The sequence below is a fragment of the Chaetodon trifascialis genome, chromosome 14, assembly GCF_039877785.1.
Source record: "Chaetodon trifascialis isolate fChaTrf1 chromosome 14, fChaTrf1.hap1, whole genome shotgun sequence".
Classification (NCBI taxonomy): Eukaryota; Metazoa; Chordata; class Actinopteri; order Chaetodontiformes; family Chaetodontidae; genus Chaetodon; species Chaetodon trifascialis.
Window position 1 is genome coordinate 25,348,912 of NC_092069.1, and position 18,589 is coordinate 25,367,500.

Consider the following 18,589-nt stretch of genomic DNA (forward strand, 5'->3'; position numbering starts at 1 on the left):
CACCCAAACCTCCCCTCATCACTCCATCTTCCTCTCCTTATGGGGTATTTTTAGAGCTGCTGTCCTCCCCTCACCCCTCTGTGAGTAAATCAAGGATCGAGGGTGCGTACTCCTTCAGTTTCATGGCCCGTTTTTCTGATCTGAGGGGACAGAGGTGGAACAGCTGTTGTTTAGAGACCTCGTCCTCGTCCAGAATAAATGTTTTAGTGAAACAGCATTAGGAAAACAGGCTATGATTACAGGCGCCGAGCGGAAGATCAGCTCACTCGGAGGAGTATCAGTGAGCAATCACAAAGTGCAATGTTGGATGACGGCGAGTCGTCGGCATCTTCTTCTTCTTCGGTTGTTTCCTCGATGCCGTCACTGCCGGCGGGTGGCTCGTTTGGCTCATTTGCCGAGTGCGTCCCTGGCACGTTCGCCTGGGAGCTCTTCTCAGTTTGGTGATGCTTTCACGGCTGATTAGTTCTGGGAACAGAGGAGGAGGAGGAGGAGGAGGAGGAGGTGAGGCTCACGTGAATGGAGGTGGAGGGCTGGCGTGAAACTGAGTGAGAGACATCGATCTGAGGTCCAGCGATGATCTGACGACTGAAATATCAAACCTTGTAGGTCCGTCAGTGCCCTGACGTCTGCTCCTGCTGTTGATGCTTCTGCACAAAGCATGCTAGTTAGCATTAGCTACATGGCTGTATTGCACACAGACCACCTTGTTTCAGTCTTTTCTTTGCGGATATGAACGCTTGTTTTGCAGTAAGGTTGAGACAGCGGCGAGCACGTAGGAAAAGCTAAAAGCCACAGTCTCAGAGCTTAGCATGTATTTTTGGGAAAAACAATTCCAGAACGAGGTACAGCAGCATTGATAATTTAAAGTTTACTGCGCGTTTTGTGCGACAGCTCCTGTTTGAACAGGCTTTATTGACACTGACAGCTGGAGTCATGAACAGAGCGATGACGCTGAGACGGACACGGTTTCCTTTTCTTCATGCATCAGAACTCTCCAGGTTCTGGTTCACCTGGAGCCTGCCCCTCTTTGTAAAATGACAGATTGAGACCACAACATGTCCCCTGCTCCCCCTGCGTCCTCTCTGCTCTGTGTGTCTGTAATAAGCCTAAAAGGGTGCAGCGTGGCCACAGCAGGGCTCCGTTTCATGGCGTGCGGCGAGGCCGGGCGGTTGAAAGCTCTCTGCTCAGTTAGCTGTGGTCAGGACGGCTCTTTCCCACGCCGCCGTCAGCTGACGCGGTTCAGAGGTGTACAAATGTGTGATTAGCTGCTCGGCCTGTGCGGCTGATCGACCGTTGATGCTGCTGGTGGGTTTGGTTCTGTGTGTGGCTGATGTGTGCACAGGGGCGGCTTTGTGTGCTTGTGTTCACGCTGCGGGGGCATAAATCTGTTCCCACGGTTACATTATGGGGGCAAAAAGTCGGTCCCCACCAGCGTGTGTACAGCATGTGCAGATCAGTTTCATGCATGCGTGCTTGTTTGCACATGGACGTGTGTGTAAGCTTGTGTATGAGCGTGTGTATGTGAGCTTATGTCTGTGGGACCCCGTTCACACCTGCTGTTAATGAGCGCTGTGCGTCCCCTGATCCGGATTCTGTCCTCATCGTGGTCTTGCCGCTGTGTTGAGTCATGTCGGCGATCGCTGTGTGCAAATCGGGAAGCTGAAGCTCAAAGGATCGAGGCTGCTGTAGGGCGTCGGGGAGTTAGGTGACCCGTCAGCTCGTTCAGTGTGTTTTACACTTAAAGGCAGATCTGAGGTCAGGCTCTCTGCAGACACACCCGCCGCCGCTCGGCGTGTCATCAGCGATGAATCTACGCGTCGTCTCTTTAAGAAACTCTGCCGATGTCTTTCACGCCCGCTGAGATCACATCCAGACTTGGTTCCGCTGATCCGATCCATTAGCGCTGCCCTCTGTGTGCGTTTGCTGCTCGTTTTAATCTGCTTTTTTTCCCCTCATCCAGATAAAATATCCACTTACAGATTACTCGCTAATACCAGGTGCAAACGCACTGTGTGTGTAATCATAATGTGTGTTTAGGCGAGCCAGCGGTAATGAAATACATGCGTTGTGAGCACTGAGGTGAGCAGTGGTGATTAAAGCATCAGACACACACACACACACACACACACACACACACACACACACACATGCAGCTTAATTTCCCACTTGACTCCCAGTATTTGCTCACAGGGCTAATGGAGCTCAGCTGGACCTCAGAGAGAGGTTATGAAAGACTGAGAGACGGAGGGCAGGGTGGGAAACAGAAGAGGGAGGTGGATGTTACAGATGACCAAACCCTCCATTGTTGCTATATTTGTTTATCTCCTAATATCTCCAGTGTCCTCTGTTTATCTTGTCCATCTTTTCTTTTCTCTGGAGGACCTACCAGGAGAAAACTACATACTTTGTGCGTTAGAAATCATTTGGCTCCCGTCTTCCACTTTTGTTAGCTTGTTTTGCTAGCTTTGAGGGTGTGATCACACCTACAGTTTGCTTTCTTTGGTCTGAAGCAGAGTGGGAAAAGATCACCGTGCTGTACTTTTCTATTTGGCTCACTCAGGCCAAAGTTACACGGAGTCCCATCATGCACCAGGGTTGAGCCCTAGAGCTTTCTGTCTGAGAGGGATTTCTCGCAGTGGACTTCCAGCTAAGCTTGACAGATTTCATGGTCATTTCTCCTCCCTGGTGTTTATCCCAGTAACGAGCGCGTGAAGTGATAGCATGACCGTCGTTCTTTTCATGGCCTGATAAATCAAGTTAAAGGGACAAACGCTGCGGAGTTCAAGCAAACCGCTGCAAGCACGCTCGGTATGAACCTGACTCATCGTCCGCTCTCCACAAGCATGCTGAAGAAATCAAACAGAGTGATGGAAATCATCCCTGACAAGTATGACTACAATGTTCTCCTTCTGCTGCGTGCTGCTGCAACATGGCTGTCATGCAGTCTGTTGTAACCGTCCCTCCAGAGGGATTGGGTGAAGGTTCAGCAGCCTTTCTCAACACATCTGGGGCCAAAATCTCAGTCAGTAACCTCAGTTACCCAACCTCCCTCTTCATGGAGAAAGCCCTGTCACACTCTCACACACTTCAGTGGCATCGACTCTGCTCGCTGGATGTGTTATGTGTGCATGTTCTGGGTTGATATGTGGCAGCTAATTCAGTCTGAAAGGGTAATTCTGAGTTTTAGCCTGCACTTCTATCAGCTATGATAACGCTGTCAGCATGAACAGGTTCCACGAGAGACGAAACAAACCTTCAGGACAGAAGAGAAAACGAATGCGAACGGTAAAATCGTCAAAACTGTGAAGATCCGTCACAGACTGACCTCCTGCTTCAGCTTTGACCTGCTGCGCTTGCCGTAGTCGCATTCAGTTTAACCTCCAGATAAAGTGCTTTGAGGAACCTGAAGTTGGCTCGTTTGCAGCCTGTGAACCAGAGTTATCATCATCAGAGTGCCAATCAACATCACAACACTTCCTGGTTTCCTTCCAGCGTGACGTTAGCGTCACCAACATCGTGTTTAAAAGGCAGAAAAGCAGAATTAGTTACTGTTTGATTGCTGCAAATACAGTCTCAGTTCGCCCATCAGTCAAAATAGTCATCCATGTGTCTTAACAGTTGAGGTGTTTGTGTTGCGTGCTGGACTTCCTGTTGACTTGTCGCACCTGTGCTCAGGTGGATCGGCGGCGAAGGAGCCGGTCGGGGTTTTCCCACGGCGTGAATATCACTTTCCCGCCGGCGCTGTGGAAACGACGGCTGCCTTAACCTCTTTGTCACCGCACCTCTCAGCGGGAACAATGACTTTATACTTCGGCTTTTGTGGGCTGAGGGTTAGGGTGGGTGAGTGGGTGGGGGGCAGAGGAGCTGAGGTAGAGGAGGGCAGCTGCGCCGGGTGAAGTGTCAGGAGTGGATCGGAGAGCGTTTACAGAAGGCCTCTCCTGTGCTGCTCTCTGGAGTGCGACATGCTGGATCTGGTATTCACGCCTGCTTCAGGTGTCGGCGTCTCACTTGACACGCAGCTCTGAATGAGGAGCTGCATCTGGCCGTCAGGAGACGAGGAAGAGTGGTCGTATTCAGGCTCCGTCGCCGCAGCTCGAGCCTCCTGTCCACACGCCCAAACACAAGGGAACGATGATACAATATCCAGCAGCAGGGATCAGATCTGAGTCCTGCCTGCCGTGCGGGGACACTTCAGATCTCGTCTCTGAACCCAATATGTCATCTTCCAATTATGAGCTGCGGTTAAAGATCCTGAAGGGGTTTAGTTAATTTGATATTACATGAGGAAGAGGAAAGCTCATCCCGCTGGAGGACCTGAAGCCTGCAGAAGTCTTTCAGACCTTCATCGAGCTGCTCTGCTGGCTCCCTCTGAGCTGATGCTTCAGCGCTCTGTCGGCCGTTTGCATGAAGACTGACGGGCTGGTGGAACGGCGTCTATGATCAATTAACAGCTTGTCTCAGAGTCGTCTGCTGCCTCTGTGACGGCAGCCTGGTGAAGATCAGGCAGCTAAAAGTCCATCATGGCTGAAAGAAACCCCGGCCTGCCGTCGTTCAGCATCCTCACACCTGTGACGCTGCAGCTTTCTGCCTCTTCTCCACGTCTGAATCCATCATCGGAGCCCTGAAACCGAGCAGCTTGTGAAAACCTGCTGAATTTCCTCCGTGAGTCATGGTGGACTCTTCTGGTCATGGCGGGCCTGGATTTCTCTCTCTGTGGTCTTTTCTTCCTCTTCGCTCTGTTTACAGGCTGTTGTTGAATCAGCAGCTCCAGCCAAGCATTGGAACTGGTCGCAGACACATTCCCAGTATCACACGTCTGTCAGACGCTCCACATTTTGACAACTGTTGTACGAAAGCCTGAAATATGAAGAAGCCATTTTTCACAGGGATTAAAGGGATTTCAGCGATGTTGACATGAGTAAATTTGCTTTTTCTGACTGAAGGCCGAGTTTTTGTTAGATATTCAGTTTCTAATCATTTTGGAGGTTCAGATTTTGCTCGTACCTTCGACATCATCTCGTTTTCTCTGTTTTGCTAACAAACTTTCAGAGAAGCCGGAATCAAGTGCATGAAAGCAGGTCAGCTGTTGTTCTGTACATACCTCCAAGGAGACGGAGCATCGCCTCAGAGTCCAAGATCCAGGAGCGATAAGCGTTTGTGGTCGTGGTAGAAGCAATAAAGGACGAGACGTCTCTGCTCCTGCCTCGTGGCCGCCGTCCTGTATCTGCACAGCGCGGCCGCGGGAGTTCAGGTCGAGTCAGTGCCGCCGCATTCCCAGCGGCAGCATCTGATTGTAGCCAATTTGAGGAGGAGGTAATGAAAACCCCGGCGCAGTGTTTTACTCAGATTGTAGCTCTGTGCGTGCTGTGACTCACTGAGATCACTGGAACCTTAATTTGATGAAGAGCAAAGAGAAATGGTGGAAAACGTTTCCAAAGCGCAGCACAAACACTCCGTCATGAGACCTTACATGACTGGAAAAGTCCTTTTGAAGAATGTCACTGCATCAGAGGACTAACTAATGGATTTAAGGCGGTATTTTCCGCTGCCTTTGCGGAGCACACATAGCATCCATGCACTACAGAGGGAAAAATTCCCAGAATTCCTCTCCGTCGCTGGAGGAGCCGGCGTAACCTGCAGCGACAGAAATAGCTTTTCACGCGTTTGGTGTGGGAAAAGTGAAGTGGGTCATTTTTCCTTGTGCAGCTCCGTATAAAGACCTGATTAGATTAGCTTTGATTAGATCTGCTGTCTGAACGAGGCCTCCTGGGGGAGGGTTGGCGCGGTGAGGCCTCCTTAGAGAGAAGAGGTGGTGGTGGGTGGAGGGGCGGTGGGCTCGCTCTGTTAATAATGTGCTAAATTAACCATCCCGGCTCCTCTCTGCCGGGAGCGACATGTTTTATTCATGTCAATAGACTAACAGGTGTGACGTGACAGGTGTTGCTGCTGCTTTTTTTACATTTCTTCTCTGATCACAACTCCAGGAAAGTTGTTAATTGGGTCTCAGGATTTTTCTTTTCTTTTTTCAAACCAGTGAATTTTCAATTAAAGGAACATTCCTCTCGATTTCAGTCCACCTTAAGCAGTGATGGCGTGTTCGCTGTTTGTCACTGTGTACACATTGTTGATCAGCCAGTGTGTTAACGAGTATCTGCTGATCACCTTCTTCTTCTTCTTCTTCTTCTTCTTCTTCTTCTTCTTCTTCTTCTTCTTCTTCTTCTTCTTCTTCTGTTTATTGCTGTTTTTCCCTCGAAAGAGCCTCCAAACATCTGTGACTGGAAGCTTCAAAATATTGATTTAAGCAGCGTTTATTTATCAACGATTCCCAAAACTGATAAACAAACATACACACTGATGTTGAAGTGATCAATTAGATCATCATCAGATCTCAGGTTAAGACTGTGGGAGTGTGTTTTTCTTCTGTGGTGGTAACTTATTTACTAGAGTGCTGCGTTCTGTGTACTCTGCAGCTATAACCAGTGTTTCTACTCTAACTACATATGTATGGGCAGCTCAGCTCACCTCGATGGATCTTTACGCTGAGCTTCAGCTCTTCTGGACACACCTTTACCATTTCGGCTGTCATGGCGTCGTTTTCGGCTGTGGAATCAGCTGTTTTCAGAGAAAAAGCTGCAAAAAACCAGCGTACGCCGCCTGATGCAGTTAGCTGGTGAACAGTGGAGCATTTAGCAGCGTCTCAGGAGGTGGTGGAGACCAAAAACAGAGCTAACAGAGAGTTGTTTGGCAGTTTGTCGTCGCAGCTGACGGTGGTGGAGTAACCGTAACAGACACACATCACGAACAGTAAAGCAAAGGCTGCACGTCAGAGGCCAGAAACGAGCCTCCGCACCCACATATGAAGAGCTTATCCCAGACACTTGATCGAGAAAGGAGCTGAGCTGAAGAATGAGTCTTGTTTATAATAAATAAGTCTCATCAGCATGTATAAAAACACAACGCGCAGTGTGTGCAGCGGCTCCACACTGTACAGTGTATTCTCAGCGGAGCTGCTGGCGGCTGTTCCTGCTGCGCTGAAGCAGTAATTTATTCATTGAACAGGTGAAGGCGGCGAGGAGTGGGCTGCTTTCTCCTCGCCTAATGAAAAGCCAAATCCCTCTGACTCCTGTAAATTGGTTAGGAGGTGTCAAGTATCTCCCCAACACGTCCCCACCCTCCCCCAAGCCCCCCCCCATCACACACACTTAAAGAACACACACACAGAGTCGACTCATAAGGTCGTTTCACCGCAGACGGCAGAGATGTGACACTTTGACTCTGCAGCTCCTGTCCTTCAAGGACACACATGCACGCGCACACACGCACACACACACACACACTCATGTCGGGCTCCGCAGAGGCCGTGGGACGGCCCCATCTGTCCGGCTGTGACATTTAAAATGGATTACAAAGGGAAAGATTGATTATGATAATGTTGACTTATTTTCGCTCATTGCAGAGTTATGGCTGCTCAGCGGGCTCATAAATCACCGCCGTGTCGTCTCTGACGAAGAGGAGGCTCGGTCTGAGCTCCTGGTTTTAGTGACGTGGAAATACAGGAGTAGTTCAGAGATTGTGAGCCACACCTGACAGAGTTTGAGCTGGTTGATATCCCTCCGATGTGCTTTATGCTGAAAAACGCTGATGAACTGCAGCGTACCTGCTGGGAAAACGGTGACACATTCAGGTCACTGATCTCGGGGTGATTAGTGACCCGAATGTGTCTCCAGTTTGGCCCCATCTGCTCAGATTTAGCTGATTTGATCATTTTTGTAGTTAAATGGTTTCCTTTTTAGTCTGTTTTAATTGTATTTACTGTTGTTTTGTTGCTAGTGTATGATCTGCACATGGTCATCTGGTTTATAATTTTACTGGATTCACTTCCTGCGTCTGACTTCCTGTCCTGCTCGATCTGCTCTGTGCAGACGATGTTGTCTGTCAAAAATTGGCTAAAAACTGGCTTTAGCAGCTCAGAGTGTGCAGAAGCTGCCACAACACATCAAATCCCTCTTCATCACGTTGCTGTAGTACAAAGTGGGATCCTACCAGCTGACTGCGCTCCCAGCGTGAAGAAGAGGAGTTTGGACAGTGTCCCTGCAGACCACAGTGTCCCCGTCTCGTCCCATTCGTCGCTGATGTCCCCGCCTCTCGCTTCATGGCGGTGCAGCGTGTTCTTACGCTCTCAGAGGGAATGATGGGAAAAACCTGCTGCTGTGAACCCCTCTGCCTCTCTCTGGAGGCGTGGTGACGTCACGTTCCACCTCCAGGCTCGCAGAACCTGTCTGAGACGTGTCGGATGCTTTGTCCCGTGTTTGGTCCCGCTCTGTGTTTCAACATTAAAATGGCAAATTATCTCCATTAATAGTGTTGATGAGGAGCTGAAGGACGGGGACACAGGACACAGGACAGACTCTTAGGCTAGCAGCAGTCCACGTGGGCTCAGAGGCAGGGGGGCACGATGCTCCACGTCCAGGTCTTCGTAAACTGGACAGTTTCGTGGTTTCTCAGCAGACCTCCGCCCGCTTTGCTCCTCTTCTGTAATGAATCTGCTGCTTTATCTCCTTCACTTCCTCAAGTCTGTTTTTACAAGTTGGATAAACATCATTTGTCATTTTCGTGCACTGATTTATCCGTTCTCTTTTGTTCTTCTTCTTTCTCTCTGGAGCTCTGACATTTAGCCAAACGTGCTGTGGGATCAGGTTCATGTGCTGCTCACTGAGGGAGCTTAATGCCGGCAGACAATAGTGTGGGTGCAGCCGCTGAAGTGATGGATGTCAGCGGAGCAGCTGTTTATTCTTCACTTACAGTTTGACAAAACCATCTTAACTCAGGAGCCGCCGACGGGCTCGTTGCAGAGCTCTGCAGCAGGTTAGCGTTTCTGCAGCTGCTCCAGATCACAGCAGAGAAATTCACTGACGTCCGATGAGCTTCTGAACAAAAGTCATGAAACAAGAAAGCCGAGTTTGAGCAGCTTCAGGTGTTGAAACAATGAGCTGATGGATGAATTGGGTGACTGACAAACATGCTTCTCTGTTTTATATCACTGTAAGATGGATTTTGGAGTCACCTTGGAAGCATTTTTTCCTACTTTCTGTCATTTTCTAGCTTAAAGAGTTGATTGAGGATAATCGTCTTTCGCAGCCTTCATGGCCGTTAAACCTCCCGTTGTCGGGTTGTTTCTTGTCGCTCCTGCTTTTTCGGGCTTCTGTTCCTGCACTTGTTTTTGCAGTTTCTCACCTGATCGAAGCCAAACTTAAAGACGTAAATGCTGCCTCGTTTACATAAACAGCTCCGAACCTGCTTGTTGTGAACACACCCTGAAGCAGCCACCAGGTACCTGTAACAACACGGCCTCACATCTGACTCATGATTTTCTCTCTCTTGCATCTTTTCTGTCTCTGCAAACCGTGAAACCCCCCCCCCCCCATCTGAGTGCCATAAAATCACCTTAAAAGTGCCGTAAAGCACTTTAGCTCTGTACCTTTGTGTTTCATGTTCCTGTCTCCTCTCCGTCTCTAATCTCTGGCAGCAGAGCTTTGTAACCTCCCCTGTAATCTTCCCTGCAGCCCTCAGTCGCTCTGAGTCAGACTTGGGTCATGGGAACTCACAGCTGCTCGTCCGGCCCCATGCAGTTGACAGACAGCGAGCTCCGTTTCGGTTTGTTTGCTGATGCCCGTGAAAAAAAGGAAAAAAATAGCTCTGCACCTGAAACAATCCAGAGAGAGAGTTTGTTTCTGTGGGATGGCGGAGTCGCTCTGCTCTGGAAAGTAGGGCATAGTGTGCCGGCATGCTGGGCTTTTACGCTTCATGTCCACAGAATCATGGCTCTGAAATATGTGCAGTAATTAAGATAATGTTGCTTTTATTGAACAGAAAACCGTTAAATCTGCAGCTCTTCGTCTAACAGCTCACTGCGGCTGATCACCTGCAGTGTTTCACCTGATCCGCTGTCAGAAAATGCTGGAAATTACCCTTTTCTTGTTCTGTAGATGCATTTAGCAGCAAAGCTCACTGAAAAACACGTTTCCTTCACAATAAAAGTCCACTCATGAGGCCGCAGTCGGAGGAAGTGCTCAGCCTGAATTCAGCATTTTTCTTTGTAATACTGCAAATATATGTATATTGCAATACTTTGATTGGCATCAGCACCTCATTTGGGGATAGATAATGACTTAATGGACATTTGTTTAAATTAAAATCATTGAGATTGTAACTTTAAAGGATGAAAAAAGGGTAAAAACATACTGAAGATACTGACACTTGTGCATCATACTGGTGACGGATCATGCGGCGGGCTTGTCCCCACGCCCTCAGTCGCGCCGTGTGCGTTTCCCAGCGTGCAAACACTCCAAAGACTCTGAGCTCTTTTCCAGAGGAGCTGCAGCCGCTGTGATTTCCGTAATGCAGATTCACAGCGTGATGCAGAAGAGCCTCCATAGATCTCCGGACGTCGGCCGATCTGTCAGATCTCAAAGGAAAGCCGGTTGAGCGTCGGGCCTCGCTCGTGTGATAAACCACAGCAGGATGATTTTAACAGTGAGCGTGAAGAAATGTATTCAGCAGGACACCGAAAACGCTGCTGTGGCATTTCCTGCCATGTTTAACGCTTTCAAAGCTGTGTGTTAGTCTCATGTGTTCAGTCTGTGGCTGACTTTGCTTCATATTCTGACGTTCATTCATCTCCTGAAGGTGTAGGACTCATTTTAGGTCTCAGAAAAAGTGTTTTCTTCTCTCATTAGTTTTTATTTTCTATAAGAAACTCTGAACAGCATCGACTCCATCATCAGTCTCTGACTCTTGGCTTAAAATGGTAAAATGGTCCCAGAGGAAAAGGCAGGAAAAATGAATTTCCCCATTGGAAATCAATACATTACCACACGGAGTGCCCTCGAGCAAGTCATCAAACCCCGCTGGTTCCAGGGGTGCTGACCTCCCTGTGGAGCCACGGCGACAACGAGCGTCCGCCCTCTGGGACCGGGACAAGGGACTGATCCAGAAATGACAAAGGAGACCTGGATGCGGTTCTTTGGCTGTAAAGCCAGATTCTGGTCTTAAGCAAACCTGTTGGGTGGAAATGGAAAAATGGGTTCTGCTGGTTTCCAGGTGAACCTTTTGTTCTGCGGCTGCACTCGTTAACCAGCCTCAGGCAGATGGAGGCTAATGAGTGACGCGGTGGGAACGGGACTTATTTTCCCATCGTTACTCACATTTTATGCAAAGTATCTGTGTGTGCGTGTGTTTGTGCATGCGCGTGTGTGTTTGAAAGCGCTCGTGTGTGTCTGTTTTTGAGTGACGGCAGCTCATATCTCAGTTTCTGTGCGTGTGTGTGCGTGTGTGTGTTAGCGTGCACTGTGATAACCTTTGCCCTCTGTCCTGCTCTGTTTCAGCGAGCGTACACTGTGATAGTGGAGGTGTGGGACAGAGACAACGGCACGCACAGCAACGGTAAGAACACTGTTTCACACAGAAGACAAGTCGTCTTTGCTCTTTTCTCAGGTTTTGCTTTGTCTGTCTCGTGTCAGCTCCGTTAAATGTGATCCGGTCGCAGGATCTGCTTCAGGTTTTGGTTTGCTGGCAGATTACCATAATAATGTAGCTAGCAAATGCTAAACTGGTTGGTTCTTTGGGCTTCGCTTGTTTGTCCCCCGGCGTCCAGAGGGTGTCCGTCTGCCTGAATCCACGTGAACGCAGCATTAGATCCACTTGCGAAGCCAAGTTTGGTTCTGACCTGCCTGCACGCTGAATTCTTTTGTAAACAGCTGTTTCCTGTTTATGTGCTCGTGCTCCTCTGCTTGGTTACGTTCCCCAGTGCTGCTGGGAGGAAGAAGGGTTAATTGAGGGATGCAATCGATGCGATAACACAGGATAGGTGTTTGCTCGCCGTCACATTGATTTAGGACCTCCGGCTTTCTTCCTACCTGCTGCTGCTGCGCCTGCTTTGTTGTTTTTAACCACCGTGTTTCTAATGATGATGATTTGGTGGGCAGGCGTTAGCTTGAGGAACAGCAATGCAAAGGAAGCCAAACAGCCAACCTAACTGGAGAAATGAAAGGAATGGGAGATGTGCGCCATGCTTCCGGCTCTGGTTCTGGTTTGGAGAGCGCACATAGACCTGAGGAACACTGGACCCTTCACCATGTTCCCGCTATGTGCCACATACATGTGGAGAACGTAGGAGTCCCTCCTGTGCGAGCGTGACAGCCATCCAAAAACTCACCTGTGAGCAGGACTCTCCCCTGCAGACATCTCGCTGATTGGCAGGTCGCTCATTTGTGCTCCTCCCCCGGCGTCTCCCCTTTTCTCACCCCCTTCAGGGTCACTCAGACCGTTTTCGGCTCTCCTCTATATTAAGCCTGCGAGAGCATTGCATCGTTAAGCCATTAATTACGGAGCACGGCTCTCTCTCCTCTGATGTCTGTCTCCTAATTAGCATCTCGACAGCTGTCCGGCTACCGCACGGCACTTCATTATCCAGCCGCACCGTGACAGGCTGGCATCCAGGCCGCCGTGCCTCAGCCTGGACGCCGGCTCTGGTGGCGGGACGCTTTAGTCTTTGCTTGCTCGACCACCTGTAGATGTGACGGCGTGACGGCCAGAGGGACGCTGTGTTGATCCTCGGAGGGACGAGGCAGCAGTGACAGGCGGGCCGGGGGCGACGTCTCGTGTCCCGTCTCGTGACTTGGACTGATTATTTTGTCATTGAGCAATCTCGAGTTTAATCCCAGAATCTGTCAGCAGCTAATCGTCCTGTCAAAGTGAAAGCTCACCTGCTAGCTTCACAGCTAAAGCTAAACTCGTCCATGAGCGTCAGTCTGTGACGGTCAGTGTGCTTCAGGAGATGCTTTCAGATTAAGGGTTATTATCTACTTCCTTTAACTCGTCCGTTTCTGCCACAGTTTGGAATTTCCTACAGTTTCAGTAATTACTTTGGACAAAAGTCGGAGCAGGCATGAACCTGTTGCATCCAGCTGTGGGCGTTACATGCAGGTCGAGCGAGCATTAGTGATACTGAAGCACGATTAGAGAGAGCTGACATCTGTTTCAGGCCAGGTGTGCACACGAATAAGAATCCAGGGATGTGCCCGAGAGCCCATTTTGAGTCCTCTGATTGTCTGCCAGCACCAATCATCAGCTGACTTAACACAGTCGCACAGTCCACATTGAACCTAAAATTTACTGACAGCAAATCTAAGTCAGTGAAGACTTCTCAAAAGTCACAATTTGCTGCTTTTCTCAAGTCTCCATTGATCAAGTAATCATCTGCAAAATGTTAATTAATGAAAAATGCTCATCCGTGTTTCCTAAAGCTCACATTTACATATTCAGATGGCTTATTTTATGTGTTTAATGGATGAAAATCTAAATATACATTCATATTAGACTAAGAAAATCAGCAAGTTTCTGTCATTTCAACTAATCATCTCAGCTCTGCCCACTTTCTTATCATGTAACTCAAATATTTTTGGAGTTTGGACTCATGATGGCGCAAAAAACAATTAATAAATGAATTAGAAAATTGATCAAGCTTTAGATTCTGTATCCTGATCCACTTCAAGCTGCCTCGACGGCCCCAGAACCAATCTGACAGATGAGCTGTGGACATCGTAATGAGGACCAAGTCTGCCAAACAACAAACACGATGGCGTCACGATAATGGTTATAATAGCGCCGGATTACAGATGGGTGGCTGAAGGTGAGCACACGAGGCAGCTTCCTGCGCTGCGTCACAGGCTCTGCTGCTGCAGCCCTGTGCGAACAGGTCTGGGCAGCAGGTTGGAGAGGCCCCAGGAAAAAGACGGCTTTGTGAAGACTGTTTATGCTTCAGGAAGCCACCGCCTGTTTGAAAACAAAGCCGAAGTGGCAGGAGAGAGGAGGACGGGGCTGCTGTTGGCTCTGTGGGCTGCTGGGTTGTTGGCTTCCAGATATACTGATACTGAGAAAGATGTGCTGATAGCAGAGGAACATCTGGACTGGAGAATCTCCCCCTAAAGAAAACCAGGGTTGAATGAGTTCCTGCTGGCCCAAACGCTCACTAGACCACCAAACGAGGATTAATCCACCACTGAAAATAGTCCCTGACAAATGCACCATTTCCTGCTGTTTGAGTAAGGTTAGCTAAAGTCTGCAGAGACCAGCCGCTTTAGCTAATGATTTAGCCTCCTTCTAAACTGAGATTAAGTATATTTGTGGGCTATTTTTAAGGATTTGGGTCTTCTGTGGGAACCAATGGGCTTGTGGATGAGAGATGAAGACAGGGTAGGGAAGTCAGAGCGTATTGATAGACCAACTAAGACTTTTCTTTTTTGTATCTGACAATAAGAAAAACATTAAATATGCAGTTTATTTAGTGAAATGAAGGTTTCAGAAAGCTGTTTGGAAGGAGCTGCCCAGCCCCACGGCAGATATCGATTCATGCCTCGTGACCACAAACTAACAACTTAAAACTTTACAGCGTTGGAAAAGTAAAGTGGTAGCCTGCTCACGCCGTATAATGATGAAGATTGATGTGAGCAATGAAAATGAGATAATTCACATCTTTACTGAAGTGGGAGTGTGTGCTGTATGCTGCAGCTCAAAGATTCATTATAAGGTTTTGGCACGGCAGTTTAAAGTTGAGTAACTGCAATTTCTTGTGCCGTATAATTTCCATTACGCTATCTGAAGCGTCTCGATGCTTTCAACTCCACCCGGCTGGAGCGTCAAGCTGGGCAAAACAAAGACTCTTTAACCTCAGACAGTCACCGTTTGGTTTAACTGCTGATGAGGGTCACAAGAGAGGCAGACAAGCCTTTAATATTTAGATTATTATGAATATTGAACAGTCCTGTCCTGTTCACTGACGCTTTTGTCTGATGGACATTTATCATCACTTCTGTCATTTTATAGGTTTTGATTCACTGGAAACAGATGGATTGGAGAAAAGTTGCACTGAGAACTGGGAGTTACAGCTCAATATTTCTTTGGTGCGGACAAGATTTTGGCAAGCGGCGAGTGCCGAAAGCTGCCATTGAACGTCTGATTGGACTTGTGCTCTTGTTCAGTTAATCTGCGATCAGATCCTGATTTATGTACAAATGAAGCCAGTTTTACTCCAGTTCGAGCACGGCGCGCCTCTCTGACAGGTGAGCTCAGGTGAGGGGTCTGATAAACTGCTGTGAGGAGGTCAAAGGTCAAAGCAAAGCGCTGCAGCCCCCTAACAGCTCGACGCCTGTAACTGAAAACTGAAAAGCAGTCACGCTTTGTTTACAACATGGATCTTCACACGCACAATCGTGCTGCTCTCGACACGATCAGCTGCTCGGATCTGAAGCCCCTCGTTGTTTATGTAAGCCGGTTTTATATGGCCCACTCTCTCCTGCTCTCCCTAGTAACAACGGCCTCTCTTAGCGCGTCTCCTCCAGTTCAGAGAGAGCTCATGATTGGTCTATATTTTTATATCTAATTGCTGGAGATGAACAGCAGTGAGTGAGTGCCTGCCTGGGTGTTTCAGGTGGTGGGTGTGGGACTGAAATCTGTGGCAGTGTGTTAGCTCGCAGAGAGACTCAGTAAATCAGGACAGCAGGAAAATGGATTCTTTGTGGCTTTTTGGCCCTTTTTCTACAGCGTTGAACTTCAGCAGTTATGATGACGATGTTTAAATATACAACGGGGTGTTTGCTTTTACTGTAGGGTTATAAATGTCGTGAAAGTGAATCCAACCCTTCACACCTGGAGGGCAAGAATGATTTAAAGGTTGAAGTTCAGACTTCATTTAGAAAGTCGTCTGTAAGCTGAAGTGAAGAGATTTCACAGCACCTCCTCATACATAAAACACTGAACAGGCTGATTGTCAGTGACTCCCAAAACAATATGTATGACTATCAGCAACAGACGTACCAGAACTTTATCATACCAAACCTTTCTGGTCAGTTAACGTCGTGAAACAGCTGCAGTTTGCTTTGTTTAGGCTTGATCAGGTTGAGGAAAGGATCATTTTGGGGTTTAAAAAGCTCCTGTTACGTACGTTACATAACTCAAGTATGTTACGTTAGTCAAAATGAGTTAGCGTCGACTTTCGGTTTCAAACGGGCCATGAACGGCGGTCTCCTGGGTGAAGGTCCTGCGTTTTACTTTTCATAGCTGTCGCAGTGAGTCGGTCCTCTAACGTAATTCCACTTGCTACATTTGCTACATTTAGTCTACGACTGTGAAGCTGTTACAAAGTGTGCAAGAAAAAACCTTTTTAAGCAAGTTTAACGAAACAAAACAGAAAACCAATCATGTTCAGTGTAAAGCACGTATCTCCAGTTCTGGGTCATTTGTCTTGGCTCATGACGAGCTGACATGGTCACACAGGACACGAATAAAAGGGAAACGCTCAAAGTCAAACCAGCTTGTCAGAGTGGAGCTGATTATGGCCCCTGCACTGGTCTCATGTCATGTTAAGGGACTGAAACCTCTAACTTGGGCTGTGTCGACGCCCCGCGAGCAGCGAGGATGACTTCTTCCTTCCAGCTCTGTCTTGTCCAGGTCACACCGGGCTCTGCGAGCAGCAAAGCCTGCTGGGTCACGGTTCTTCTGTTCCTTGAGAACAAGCTAAAGGGCCTTTCCTATGTCGCCCTTCCTCGTCTGTTCCCGTCTCTTATTATTTCCGGCCTGGCTCCGATGGAGTTGGGGCTGGATATCCTGAGAGGGGGGAGGGGGCACAGAGAAGCATTTCACCAAGCAGGAAAACTGAAAAAGCGTTTTGGTTATCAAGCCTTCGCAGACCTCGCTCTACACCCTCTGTTTGTGCTTGCTTAATTTTCCTATTCTTCCCCCGTTTTCCTCTTCTGTTTTTTCTTCTTCCACATTCTTGGTGGAACAGAGTGAAGTTTGACCGGAGGTTACACCTTCCCTCTGATGTGTGCTAGCAACAGGCATTCTTCGAAGCCTCGTGCACCATCTTATCTCGCTGAACACCGGGGTTGTTGGGTCAAATCCCAGAATCTGCCCTGTTTCTTGGAATGTCATTCACAATTTTTGTTGTTTGGACTCTCATATCTAACTGACCCAAATACTTAACCTGTCGAATTTTCACTGTTTTATTTTTCTGTCTAAAAGCCTGAAAGCACGATGGGTGACTGTCCAATGGTAGCTTAGCCACCGTAGCTAGCACTGCACGGCAGATCAGAGCGATACTGGACATCTTTTTTAGTCTTTCCAAAACAAAAATGCAAAAAGCTGATTGAACACTGTGTTTTTCTGTCCTTGTATAAGCTGCAAACATTAGCATAGCCAGCTAACTAGCATAATATATCGCTAGCAACTCTATTGTACTGATGTTTCCAAGGTAGCTGCTTTATTTTGTGGTGTTAACAGATTACATTACAAAATGTCCCATTCGAGCCACCATATGGTATTCCCCTAATGGTCATTAGCGGTTCTGTCCGGCTCTTTGTGGGATGTTGTTAAGTTTAAACTTGCCAAACTAACTGTTTAGGCAAGCTAACAGTTCCACAACAAGCCAGCTGAAAACATTAAAAGTCAGCCATAGACAGTGTGCGCAAACAACTCATGGAGCTAATGTTAGCTAAATTAGCTCGCTAGCTGCAGCTTTCAGCTGGCAGAATTGATGGTCGTCCGTTAGAAACAAGGTGCTGCTTTTGTCTTCGTCCTGTTTGAACTCAAGGACCTTAATTACTAACAGTTTGTAGAGGTGAACCTGCCGTCGTCATCACTGTGAACAGCTCCGATGCGAAAACATTGTTTGCTTTTATTCTAATGATGCATCTGAAGATATTATCCACAGCTTAGAGTAATCAGTGAAGAACTCAACAGCGTCACTGCCTGAACATGCTGACTCGTCTGTCTTCTGTCCAGATGACGAGCTGCTGATCGAGCGCAGCATCCACAAAGGGATGATCAACCCCGGCGAGGAGAAGCAGACGGTGGAGTACAAAAGCCTGATCGCCAGCCTCGAGTACGCCATCCGCGTACGCTGCGACGAACACTACTACGGCAGCAAGTGCAACAAGGTTTGCCGTCCCCGAGACGACTACTTCGGCCACTACGCGTGCGACCAGTTCGGGAACAGAGAGTGTATGGAGGGCTGGACGAACCTCACGCTCAGCTGCAAAACAGGTACAGAGAAAACATCTGCGAACACATGCAGTGACACACAGGCCGGCGTGTGATGGGCTCCATAAGAGTCCTCACGTTAACTGACAGAAAACAGTAAAGTGGGGTCAGATCAGTCATCACATCATCATATCTCTTTCCAAATTTCTTTGTTTTGCTCTTATTCTTATCTTTTAGTTACTCAAAACAGCTAAAAACTAAGCATCATTGACGCGTCTGTGCTGACGGACTGTAGCTCTCTCAGTTTTCACCTCCTTAACGGCCTTTTTGGAAAAACTCTGGAGGGTCATTGAAGTTCATGTCAAGTGTCACTTTGCAAGAATCCAAAGAATGTTTGGAAACTCATCGCTCCCTGAGACACCTTCAGTTTTCCATTGTTACAACACACACAGTTCTCTGCCTTTTCACAAACAGGGAAACACAGGAAATTAGATTTTAATGATTTTAACATCTGCAAAACGAGAACCGATTTGATGCTCGCAGACGTTGAACT

At 48.0% G+C, this 18,589-nt stretch overlaps 1 protein-coding gene across 2 annotated transcripts in view; it reads left to right on the plus strand.

Annotated features, from left to right (window-relative positions):
* The window catches only part of LOC139342268 (protein jagged-2-like), a 45,045-nt gene that overhangs the window by 4,886 nt on the left and 21,570 nt on the right, over positions 1 to 18,589 (plus strand). For both annotated transcript variants that reach the window (XM_070979275.1, XM_070979274.1), the window contains exons 3-4: positions 11,385 to 11,442; positions 17,839 to 18,099. In XM_070979275.1, the coding sequence (XP_070835376.1) occupies positions 11,385 to 11,442; positions 17,839 to 18,099 (319 nt within the window). The remainder of the gene's footprint in view (positions 1 to 11,384; positions 11,443 to 17,838; positions 18,100 to 18,589) is intronic.